Source organism: Amblyomma maculatum, chromosome 2 (assembly GCF_055883805.1).
Source record: "Amblyomma maculatum isolate TAMU_Amacu chromosome 2, ASM5588380v1, whole genome shotgun sequence".
Lineage (NCBI taxonomy): Eukaryota > Metazoa > Arthropoda > Arachnida > Ixodida > Ixodidae > Amblyomma > Amblyomma maculatum.
This window is the reverse complement of record NC_139345.1, coordinates 69,773,808-69,786,307: the sequence shown is the minus strand read 5'-3', so window position 1 is coordinate 69,786,307 and position 12,500 is coordinate 69,773,808. Positions and strand designations below refer to the sequence as shown.

The following is a 12,500-nucleotide window of genomic DNA, read 5'->3' as shown; positions in this document are numbered from 1 at the left end:
ATTGTGTCATGCACATTCTGCTGCGAAATCTCAGCAAACTTTATCCTGGTCAAACTCCCGGGAACGGTGAAAAGAAAGCCATTTTAGTTTAGTGTGCTGTTTGCTAGGTGCGCGTAAATACAAAATTGCGAACACAGCAAAAATATATTTATGCGTTGCTTTTCCATAGTGTTCTTCTTTTCCTAAGTTCATGCATTTATCCTTACTCGAGCGTTTTTCTCGTCTCCTCTTGTATTCACTGTTATTCACTGTTTCCCACTAGGAAACAAACAGAAAAAGAAAAAGCACGCAGTGCCACATCGCGTGACAGAGGCTAAACGAATGAAAATTAAGCATAGTCGTTGCTTCTACAACTTTGTGTTCTGTTTTCCCTTAGCCTAATGACCTCCGCCTCGCAAAAAGAGATGGAGCTGAATGAAAACAGGGCGAGAACTAGCCAGAGTTACGAAACAGGTGCTTCGGATCAGGCACAGGCTGATTTCTGCCGCAAAGACACTATAAGCAGCGGGTCGTCGTTTAACGGCGGTGCGTTACGTGCACAGCTGAGAGAGTAGCTCAGAATTAACCTAAAGATAAGCTGAGTGTTAAACAAAAAATCGAACGCATGATGCGAGCGCTTCTTGGCTCAAGGCTGATCATCGTGAAGGTGACGGTCAACGTGCAGGTAACGGCCGGTTGAAAGAGAACAAGTTAGAGGCATTTCGTTAATGATCTCTGCAGATAATTTTGCGCAACAATCATTTTTTATTTTCTTCCAAAATACATCCTTTTGTTAAACTAACTCCCCTTGGACGTTTTCAGTTCTAACGTGGAAATGGCAACGAAATTAATTTCTGCATAAAACTTCACTCACTGCACATTCCTTGCATGCATAGGCTATAAGCATTTCAGGGATCTTTGCAGCGTGTACACGTTTATAATAGGCCTTTATTACTAGCAATGCATTCTTCTAAAATGAAGGAAGTTTGAATCCCATATCGTTGTTTTTTTGTTCTGCAATAATTGTCGTATTCTTTTGTTTTATTTTCATTGTTCAATTCCTGACTTAGTTACCTTTCTCAACTTGAAGCTATCAGCAGCGCTTACACTCTCGTCAAATGTAAAAATGAACAAACATGGCGAGATAAAACGTCCCCCCAATTGCTTCTTTTAGTTCTCCTTAGTTCCTTTAGGAATGTTTCCCAACATATAGTGAGCACCGGCCATGATACTACCGAATTTCTCCAACCAGGTTTGCAATGACACATAGATTTTACTAACGACATGCAATTGAGCAAAACTCGTCTTGACGAAAGAATATTAAAAAATCAAATAGGCGCTTTCAACTCACCTAAATTGGGCAAATCAGTATTTATTATGCTAACCAAGCTACATGCCAAGATTTCGATACATATTTAAATGGCGGTCAGAATAAATGGGGCGTTTTTAACCCTGCCTATCTCGTGGGTAGCTACAGTAGAAAAACACCCACAGACTATTAGCTTTGAAGAACCAACAGAACAAGGCTTAGTTAAGTTTTTGAATTATCAGTGCTCCTATTAGCAAAACAGATTTGCAAGTTTGTACTTACTTGTGACGACCTGGCATCAAGCGTAGTTGGTCGCGAACCATGTTATTTACCTGCGCAAAAGAACATAGGCCGCATTTCATTAAGGCGTCGAGATAAATAGCGCATTATTAAAAACGGCCGTCGCAAAAAAAAAAAAAACAATTATGCCAGAATCCCTTGATAAAACCTACATTCATGTCTATATACGATGATGTAGTTAACCACCTCTAAATCAGAGTCGAAGATCATGAAGGTTACCAACGTCTTTTGTGATTCTTCAGCCTTTTTGAGAAATCCGAGATGGACATAACATAGCGAAAAGTGGGTCTGGCTATTGTGTAATAAAGAGTGAAGAAAAAGCGTGCATAAAAACACCGACGATAAAGGATGCAGAGAGGCGTTAGTCCCGTGTCATCTCAGGTTCACGTTTTCCTGCGCGTTTTGTGTTCACTACGGGCATAACTAATGTGAAATTTCATAGCCAGAAGCCCTGCACTTTAGACTTTCCAGCTACCACACTCACTGGTCTAAAAATGACACCGGTCAAATATCTCATAGAATGGCTCATAATTTACAACCACTTCCGTTCTAGAAGCGCAACAAATGCTTGGTCTGCAATGCATTCAACGTCAGAGCTACGCGACGTTAACAACCATTTTTGTCTACGCATGTAACGTCCGTTTACTCTTCTTTTCGCGCCCAAATATTCTATAAATCAATATTTCCAAAAGATCCCATTTTGGCGAAGTACGTCCATATTCGCCAAATATGCAACCATTATGAGCCAGAGGCGTTAAGAATAAAGCAACGTTTTCGTTTATGGTGACCATAAACATTTCAAGCGAGAGATGTGCAATGATGAATTTGAACACCATTTCTAATTTGCCTGCACTGTTGTTTCAAACATCTCCGAGCATGATGTGAAAACGCAAGCGTATTCCGCATCCCACTGCTGACCTGCTCCTGTGAACGTCGTTCGTTTTGCAGAGCGCTAGCGGAACGAGAGATAAAAGAGATGGATACGAAGCTGTATGTAGTACCCCTCACATAACTGCCTGTTTTTTTTTTTGTTTTTTTTTAGCAGGACAACTTTCAACAACAGCCTAAACAATGCTCTGCGGCGAACGTTCCGCTCTAAGTGTCGATGCGCGGAGAGGGCATTTCTTACGTAAACATTTGCATTTTCAGCACGCTGCGGCTATCGCAGTCGCCCTAGTCACATTAGTTGTACAGCACAAAATATCTGCTCATAAAACATAAAAAAAAAAAACAGAACGTGATGAAAATGTACAGCGCAAAGAAAGACAAGGATACGAAGGCGCATGTGTGATTTTGACCTTGTTTCAGCTATATAAAACTGTTCCCAGGCTCGAAACAAGCTTGCAAGTCAGCGCTCATGCATCTGCATTGGCTCCTTGTCTTTCATTTCTCTGTTCATATTCATAATGAACAGACCAACATGAACAGACTTTTGCGTTAGCGAAAACCACGGTGGCGAAAACAGAGCGTGCAGACTAAAAGTGTCTATGGGTATACACCCTGTAGTTGTTGTTGTGGCTGCAGGAGAAAAAGAAAAGGAAATTCACGGGCCTGCTACTGGCTCTGTATCTGAGCCACCTCCGCTGCCTCGTGCGGACAGAAGAGAAAATAGACAAGAAAGAAAAAAGAAGAGGGAGAGAAAGACGCACGCCGCAACAACAGCAGTTGTCCCCCACTACCGAAGCTGTGGCGGGTGCAATGACGGCCTACAACAGATAAAAATTCAGTGGCAGGCTAGCCCCCGTCGCAAGCGGCGGTGACCTACCTGTCCCAGCCCCATCAGGGCCAGGATCAGCCACCCTTCACCTCCTCCCTCCCCACCCTGGAGCAGTTTAATTTTGCGTGCTATTAAAGCTCCATATACGAGGTGTCCAAGCTAACTTTAGGAAAAGGTTAAAAAATAAAACATTTGAGGTAGGCCAGAGAAAGCAATTGTATAGAGCTGCCAGCCGCCTGACGCACCACAAGAAATTTTTGTTTTCCAATTTACTAATATTTTTTTTTATTTACTGAATGTTGCCTTTAGACAATAAATGGATTTGCAAAGTTAGAGAGCACCTTCTAAAGCCCCCATTCCATTTATTTACAATAAAGAAAGCCTCACGTGTATCGTTTTTCCAAGCTCAAAAGAAAGCCCGCAAAATACGTGACCGGCGCATCCGTGCGCCGCGATTGTGCTGCTCTCAACCTGGGTTCCAGTGAACGAAATCAGCTGCGGCCTTGACTCCACGACACCGTTGAGCGGCAGGACGATATGCCTGCGGTGGTTCTTCGTCCGCTTCACGCAGTCGGCGCATGGGACGGTGCAAGTCGCAGCGAGCTTACTGCGCTGGCTGCAACCATCACCAACGTATCAGCCTACCTCTAAGACTTGGCAGTCTAGTCACGGCCACAGCTAATTTCGTTCATTAGGGCCATGCTAAGGGGCACCACAATCGTGAGACACGATTGCGTTAGTCCACTGATATTTCTTTGTATTTCGGGGGCTTTCTTTAAAGCTTGGAAACACGATACACATGAGGATTTCTTTATCGGAAATAAATAGAATGGAATTTCAGAGGTGCTCTCCAACTTTGCAAAGAAAAAAAAAAACAGGCGCAGCTAGGTGTTCTCCAACTTTGCAAATCAGAGGTGCTCTCCAACTTTGCAAATCAAATTTATAGTCTAAAGACAATAGTTAATAAATTAGAAAAACTATCTTAATTACTAATTAGTTATTTGCAAAATAAAAATTGCCTGTGGTGCGCCAGATGGCCGGCGGCAGCTGTATACAAGTGGTTTCTCTGGCCTCCCTTAAATCTTTAACTTGGACACACGGTACAGTAAAAAATCAGAGTATCGAATTGGCCAATGATATCAGCTTGGGTGCCACTCACAGGTCAAGCGTCTCTCCTGCGGCGGCGGCCGGTCACCTGGCCCCGCAGTGGTGGGCACAGGCGAGCAGCCACTGCACCAGCAGCGACACCAGCAGCGGCAACAGCGAGCAGGCAGCCGCGCAGTGCGGCGCTCCTGCCGTGAGCGCCATGCCACCAGCATCGTTCTGCACGGCGGCCAGCCGCCGGTGACTCTCCAGAACGTGCACCAGCACCCAGGTGGCGTTTGCGTTGGCCGGTTTGCACGTGTAGTTGCCGGAGTCTGACGCGTCCACGGCGGGCAGAAGCAGGCGCGACAATGCGGTGCCGTTGCGGCCCTTGGCCACGCTCACGCGGCCGCCGCGCTCGAAGTTGATGAGCCGCCCCTGGTGGTACCAGAAGACGAACGCCGGTGCCTCGGGACTCTCGCTGATGGTGCAGGTCAGGTTAAGTGCCGAGCCGGCCTCCACGTGAATGTCGGGTCCCCCCAAGATGCTCGCTTTGGGTACTGCGTATCGTCAAAATGAAATTTGTGAATAGGGGTGATAGCACAAAAATTGCGACAGCTATGGCAAAGCAGTGTATAAACAACACAACACCGGAACCAATACACTAACGCCTTCAAGGTTCAAGCTTGTTGGTGAACTTAAGCGATACTTGAGTAAGCGGCGGCGAATCCTTCATCATTGCGCCATCTCAGAGTACTGAACGTGCGTTATTATACGCAAGCACCGATATATATATATATATATATATATATATATATATATATATATATATATCAGTGGTAACAAAACTAGAGGACGTCTTTATACAGGCAAGCAGCGCGAGAATCCAGTTTACGTATTCGAATTACCTGTTAAACTATCGAGCCCCGCGACCTCGTATACTCGTTTTATTAAAAGATATATTTTTATAGCGAGTACTAAGCCGCGCCGTCCTGCCTCTCTTGTCCATTCTACACAAGAACACCTTCGGAGCCACACATGGACAGAAGGTCCCCAACCAACATTGTTCCGGCTGTACCACCGTTGCGCCTGTAAATCTTCTCCGAAGAAATTAAATGTAGTTTAAAGCACGAACAAGACGGACAAAGGAGAGGTAGGACAACACAGCGCTGTAAGAGTATGTGTGATTTTATGCAAACCATCTCCTCCAGTTTTCAGAACTGCGGAAGTTGTCTGAGGAGGAATTATCGAAGTTTATGAGCGGAGGGTGCCCGCCAAAGAGGCAGGAACTGGGGCATTAGGTGACTGGAAGACATCTACTCACTGACGACGCGAAGAGAGACGACCTGTCTCAGGGGCGGGTCCGAGTTAACGAGGCACTCGTAGAGGCCGGCGTCCCTGAGCTGGGCGTCGCGTATCTGCAGCGCCCAGTTATTGGAGAACTGCATGTGCACCGTCTGGAAGCGCTCGTCCGACGTGTACCGTGTCAGCCCCACGGTCAGAAGGTGGAAGTCACGCAGCCGAATCCACGACACCTGCGGAGTGGCACACAACTGAACGGTCAAGAAAATGGAGCGATGTTTATTTTTTTTAAACGGAAAAACGCGGGCGAAGCACGGGCTTCGTGTTCGTAAAGCTGAAGTATTACGTAATTGTACATCGAAAACAGCGAAACACCGTATCGTGGGCTTCCGGGTGTAACAGCGCTCGACGATTGCAGGGTTGTGCTCTGGATGCCCAGGAGTGGCAAAGTTCCAAGTGCCTCAGCGACGAGGTGTTGGAAAGCTTATTTGGATTTGGAATTCGCATCGGGCGGTTAAGCCCGATACAACTTCGTAATGAGAGCGGGCACATGAGCAGTATACTTGAGAAATCAGAATACTATCTTACTATTTAGCCCGGTTTAACCTTTCTCAAGTGTTGCCAGTTATATTGCTGTTTCGAAGACATATTTTCGCGCTGAAGAACCTTATTTCAACTGTTCTTGCCACTCGAGTTGTACAGATATATGTCAAATTCGTTGCTTATATCCTACAAGTAATATCTCTACTTACTTTGACATTCAAGCGGTGATCAATAGGCGAGAAAATGTAGAGGTTCGGCTATCCTTGAACCAAGCTTCACTAACTTAAGCTAACGACCGCAGAAGCTGCTGGGTGCTTCGACATTAGCTCTCTTCCGCTCTTGGTAAGCTTGTCTGCAATGGGCTAGTCTGGTTTCTCGTTGTTCGATGTTCTTAGCAGCCTGTTTGACAGGGCTGCAGTCTCTGTCTTTAGGAATATCGCGTATGTGTTTCGCACATTTACCGGGGTTAAAAGATGGAAAATAACGGCGTTAACAGCACGAAGGTGTTTTGCTGTGGGAACTTGATAAAGACGGCAATGTATGCTGCACAGTGCGAAGTGAAGACGACGATTTCAAGCTAAGCTCTTCTCACGTTTTGCGGTTTCTGTCGTCCACGGACGCCACTTCGTTTCGCCTCCGACCGCCTGCGGCTGCATTTCGATGGAGGCGAAACGAAGTGGCATCCGTGTGCTGTGCGATGTCAGTGCACGTTAAAGTTCCAAAATTGGCTCTTGTTGTTGTTGTGGCTGTAGGAAGAAGGAAAAGAAAATGTACAGGCTGCTACTGGCTCTGTAGCTGAGCCACCTCCGCTGCCTCGTGCGGACAGAAGAGAAATTAGAGAAGAAGGAAAAAGAAGTGGGGGAGAAAGATGTACGCGGCAACAGCCGTCGTCCACCACCGAAGCGGTGGCGGGTGCAATGACGGCCTACAACAGATATATATCTCGAATAATATCTCGAATAATAATAATAATATCGAATAATATCTCGAAAGAAAGAAAAGAAAGAAAGAAAGAAAGAAAGAAAGAAAGAAAGAAAGAAAGAAAGAAAGAAAGAAAGAAAGAAAGAAAGAAAGAAAGAAAGAAAGAAAGAAAGAAAGAAAGAAAGAGGAGCCCTAGTGGAGGGCTGCGGAGTAATTTCGATCACCTTGGGATCTATGTGCACGGACCCCCCATCACAGAACACATAAACGCTTCTCCGTCTAAATGCAGCCGCCAACGGTCGAATAACAGTAATAACGCGAAACTGGAGGTCGCCGTTTGTAAGGGGGCCACTAACCTCATCCTATTAATATTTTAGATTCAGTAATAACACGTTTATTGATATATTGAAAAGATAGATTAAAGATCTTAACTACCAATAATGTTTCTCCAATCGGATCCAACGTCAAACTCGCAAATGAACGCATTAGAGCAACCGCTCAAAATATTGACATGGGCGCAATATGTAAATGGGCGAACAGATAAGTCTTGCCCTGTTAAAGAATAGATGTGACTTTAATGAAAGAACAAAATCAACGAATGGGAGGAAACGTTAAGGATGGAGACAAAACTATAAGCGTACAAGGTTGACGAAGAAAGAAATTAGGGTGTTTAAGAAGGTGATTTATCTACATGGCTGATGGCAGTAAAGACTGATTTATTAATGTTTATCATTATGTTATACCGCGACGTTTGTGTGCTTCACGGCAAACAAAGATTTTAAACTCAGAGATAAATTGACGTTAATGTTATTGTTCGCCCTCCTTTCCTGAATATTTCCAAACATCAGTTACAAATAACTAACGCTTTAAAAAGGTTACAATCGCTTGGCAGCTGCCTGCCTTTGACTCATGGGTCACACTGCCATAAACGTAGCTGAAACTGTGTCGTTCGAAACCATATTCAACATGTAGGCGCAGGCTGCCAGAAAACGCACTGCGTTTATTCTTTCAATAACATTCAGCCTTGAGGCGGTACTGAACATAAGGATGATAGTTAGCTATATTATGTCTTTGTCTATTGATCAGCTCCGTCATCATCTCCCCGATGTCTGGGCATGCTCTCATGCACAGGTTATCCCGACAGTTGTAAACTATTTGAGATGGAACGCAACAACGCAAAGTGAATTAATTGTACAAAGTTCGGGGACTTTTCGACTATGCAAATGCGTTGTTTGGAAAAGTTTAAGCGGCGAAGGAGGACTGCTATGAGTCACAAATGAACAAAGCGCAGACGGAAGTTTTAACCAATCTGTCCTGATGACCACTTAATTTACAAAATGTTATCGTCACTGCCTAGTAACTTTGTTTTCGTTGTAGTAAAAAAACTGAAAAATGAACTTCATTTGCATTCATTCATTTCGCATGCATACTTTTGTAGCATGTAAGCCCCGTTATTCCGCAACGGCTTTGCATCGACCTGTTGTTCAGTCCAGTTAGAATGAGAGCACAAAAGGAGATCCTTGGCTTGTTGCGAGATAGCCATTCATGTTTGTCATGAACAGAATACTACGAAGGCTTGCAAAAATATTTACCTATACTAAACATTTTGCTTCATTTAGGTTTCTCCACTCCTGTACAGTTTCTACAATGCAGCAGTATTGAAGGTTTGAATTCAGAGGCCCTCTTTCATTACTGTTATCGTCTCTTTCATTGACTGACTTTTGGTACGTGCTAACCGGTGCGTCACCGGCTCCTACAGATACGGATGAACTCATGGCATATAAGATTTCTGGGCAAATACATTGTTCGATACCTTATATGACTTTCAGATTCAGTTTACATTTAGTAATAGACTGTCTGCACACACAAGCCCAAATAAACAAATGGGAACTCGATAAGCATTCACTAAGATGTGAAATGACTCCTATTCATGAGGCCTAAGAAAAACAGAGAATTATTTGGTCGCTGTGAAGATTACACACAGCCAAAAGTCGTAACTGCTTCAGTTCCTAATCTACGTAGCTATTATTGTAAGCCTGTACGACTAATGCGCCATGAGAAAATACGATTGGACATTGCAAATAAACTAGACAGCTTGTCTTATCTCTCTGCTAATAATACAAATGAATGCGTCCAAGGACGGCTGCCTTTCTCGCAAAGACACTCCGACATACCTGTTTTGATATGGGTTAGTAATTGATAGTTTATGTACGCAAATAATACAGCTGCGTTTAGGATAGTCAGTGATTGGCACATGGCACATACAGCTTCAGAACAGAAGCTATGGTTTAAACAAAGCGGTGCCGAGAACAGCGTCGTCCACCTTGCGATAAAATCTGCTCCCTGCTGCTGCAAGACAAGTGAACAAAATACCTTTGTTTGCACTATTGGGGCAATGTTGTTTAAGCAAACGTAATATATTTGCTTCCAAAACCTAGATAAGCTTGACGCTTCCCCATCATGCGTCTAGGCCCAAGGGTAGCCAGAATACAGAAGCCTTAATTGTCATCGACGTACAGAATACATAAGCTTGGAATCAGGGCGAAATTGTCACGCTGGGCGTCAATTTAGATTGCATATGTGGCAAACGCTTATGTGTATGCCAGAAAGGTTAACGGGTAGAGTATTGCAACGAAAACAGATGTAGGTACATTGTTTTTATTTCAGGTGTAATTTGTTTCACTAGTGCATGACCTGCTTAGCATTGTACTCCGCATAAAAACGCAAAAAACAAAGAGGAAGATGAATATCAATGACTAATACATGAAACTACAGTGTCTGAGACGACACCTAATCATTAGACGAAAGAAAACCAACAGACCTGTCCGATAAAGAAGATATGAACAAGTGATGAACGACAGGAAGTCTGAAATGCATCTTGCGGAACTGTAGTTCTCGAAAACGCTGATAGCGACTGTATGCTGCGACAGTGCCACGACGGTCCTGACAAAAAAAAAAAAAAAAAAAAAAAAAAAAAAAAGCTACATGACGCTAGCAAGCATTTGCTCCATTTCAAGAAGAGTGTGAATATCTCGGCCGATGTAAATTGAGCTCGCTGGTCGCATTTTGATTGGTGGTACCGAGTCAGTTAAGTTCATGCAATGAACTTAAGTTCACCTTCTCTTGCTTTATACAACATCCACCTCTGTTGAATATTTGATAATTAACTGGACCCCTAGAAACACGTTACTTTTAGGTGATATTTCGTTCCGTACTAATAAGTTAATATACAAAGGTTTTTATTGACAGTTGAGAACTGGAACGTTAATTCTGGAATATCTATAGATCTTCCATTAAACCCATTTTTAACCGACTTTAAAGCTACGTGATTTAATACATCAATCTGTATTGTCGGCTTAAATCGTTTCAACTTCAATTTTCATACTGAACCTTCTTTTTTATTACTTTCATTAATTTTACATTTATTCATTTTTCAAGCCCTTGTACAGCAGCAGAACTACTGACTCTTCAGCATTTGCAAATAAATAGCCCCGTAGTAGTGGTTAGTGGTTAGGGAGCTCGACTGCTGATCCTGAGGTTGCGGGTTTGATCCCGGTACCACAGCTGCCGCTTTCCAATGGAAGTGAAAAGCAAAAGTGCCTGCGTAACGTGTCATGTCTGTTCACGTTAAAGAGCAAAACTTCAGGTGTGGAGTCGCTTGCTGTGGCGCCCCTCATAAGCTGACCAGCACAGGGACCGTATGAATCTAAAACCGAAGAGTTAATAAATAAAAACGGCTCAATACTCTCCGCGACTTTCGTGAAACTGAATGGGCCAAATAGACATCAAATTATACTATGAGCATCGAGTTCATACTCTGAATAAGAATTTGGTTGCGTCTGAAATTTTCTTCAAAGCAGCTCTAAAAATGTACAGCCAGAATCAAATTTCGGGGGACACTTAAGTTTCGTCTCGCCGGTATCACGCGATAACTTAAATACCTTCAACGACATGCCGCCCTATATGCATATAACTTCGCAGAAACTCTTTTTTTTTTCTCATTTATTTTTATTTTCATTCGCCGCTAACAGTGTGGTATGAAGTGCTCGATGAGTAGAGCGCCCGTCTAGGCAGAATTAAGGGGCAGAAGTCCCAGTCCAAGCTAGACATTTTTCATTTTCAGTGAAATTCTTTTTCTTTCTTCAGAGCGACTTGAGGACCGTAAAACTATTTAGAAACTGTGCAGTGACATAATCAGTGTTGTTATGAGGCGTTTGTGTTACCCTTACGAGGTCATATATGGCTGTGACGCCATGCCCCTCTCCTCCAATCACGATGTCCTCGACACATTAGTCATCAGGGAATTATACAAGACGGCTTTAAGGATGACTACTAGCACCATCACTGTCACATTCCGAGCACTGGGAGTTTATAGCACTGCGAAAAAGCTTATCGAAGCTAGCAATCAATCGCAATGCTCCGCCACTGCGATGGGCCGACCCGTTCTAACTGAGCTGAGGATTCAAGACGAGGCCACGGCGTGAAGCAAATTTCCCGTTTCATTTATGCAAACGATCATGTCTGCAGCATAAATATAGATTGCCGAAAGAAAAAAAAAACGATGGCTTATTTATGACTTTGTTTTCTTATGTGTGTGTGTGCTTAATATGGCGCCAATATAACTTCCGTAAAATGCGTTTTTATCCGAGAAGAGGCTGGTAATTGCTTTGGGTCCTGAAAAATACATAGGTCGCCTTTGAAATTATTTTCTTCCAGAACATTGTGTTTAAGTGCGCAACAGTAAACAGTACAAAAAATTACGAGGGACTTTAGCGACTAAAGTCGTGAAAGGCGAAAGCCTGAGTGCCGCATTCTGCTACGCAAATGGCACTAATTAGTAAGTGTTTAATTAGCTAGACAATAGGTGGTAATTATAATTATATGTTAATTATTAATAAATCAATTAATAATAATTAGTAACTAACTGATTGACATATGGTCATATAGGGCACGCATTTGCGCAAACTGTGATGGTGCTCTGATTGGTCGAGACCTTTATGACGTCATCCCGCCTCGGCCAATCAGAGGCGCCGCAAAAGCGGGCCACATTTTGTTCACGACATCATGATCCATTAAAGGTCCACTGTCCACCCTCCGGTCGAAAATATTTTCTTCCCCGGTGACTGTGAGACTTCATTAAAGGTCCACTGTCCACCCTCCGGTCGAAAATATTTTCTTCCCCGGTGACTGTGAGACTTCGCCCCTAGAACGCATGGCCGCAAAAGGATTTTGAAAAGATTAACTAATAACGCAGTTACAGCCACCACAATCACCCGATTCTGTCCTGTTTCTCTCCTTCCCTTCCCTCGCAAATGTTTTTCACTCTCCTTCCCGAGGTCGTCTAGC

The 12,500-nt window shown here is 43.6% G+C and overlaps 1 protein-coding gene across 1 annotated transcript in view; it reads right to left on the bottom strand.

Moving 5' to 3' along the window:
* LOC146198938 (kin of IRRE-like protein 3) overlaps positions 1-12,500 on the bottom strand; it is a 25,401-nt gene that overhangs the window by 8,702 nt on the left and 4,199 nt on the right. Inside the window, exons 3-5 of the mRNA XM_084592005.1 lie at positions 5,713-5,923; positions 4,465-4,948; positions 1,571-1,620 (exon numbers count right to left, since the gene is read on the bottom strand). Of these exons, the coding sequence (XP_084448131.1) occupies positions 4,497-4,948; positions 5,713-5,923 (663 nt within the window). The 3' untranslated portion in view covers positions 1,571-1,620; positions 4,465-4,496. The remainder of the gene's footprint in view (positions 1-1,570; positions 1,621-4,464; positions 4,949-5,712; positions 5,924-12,500) is intronic.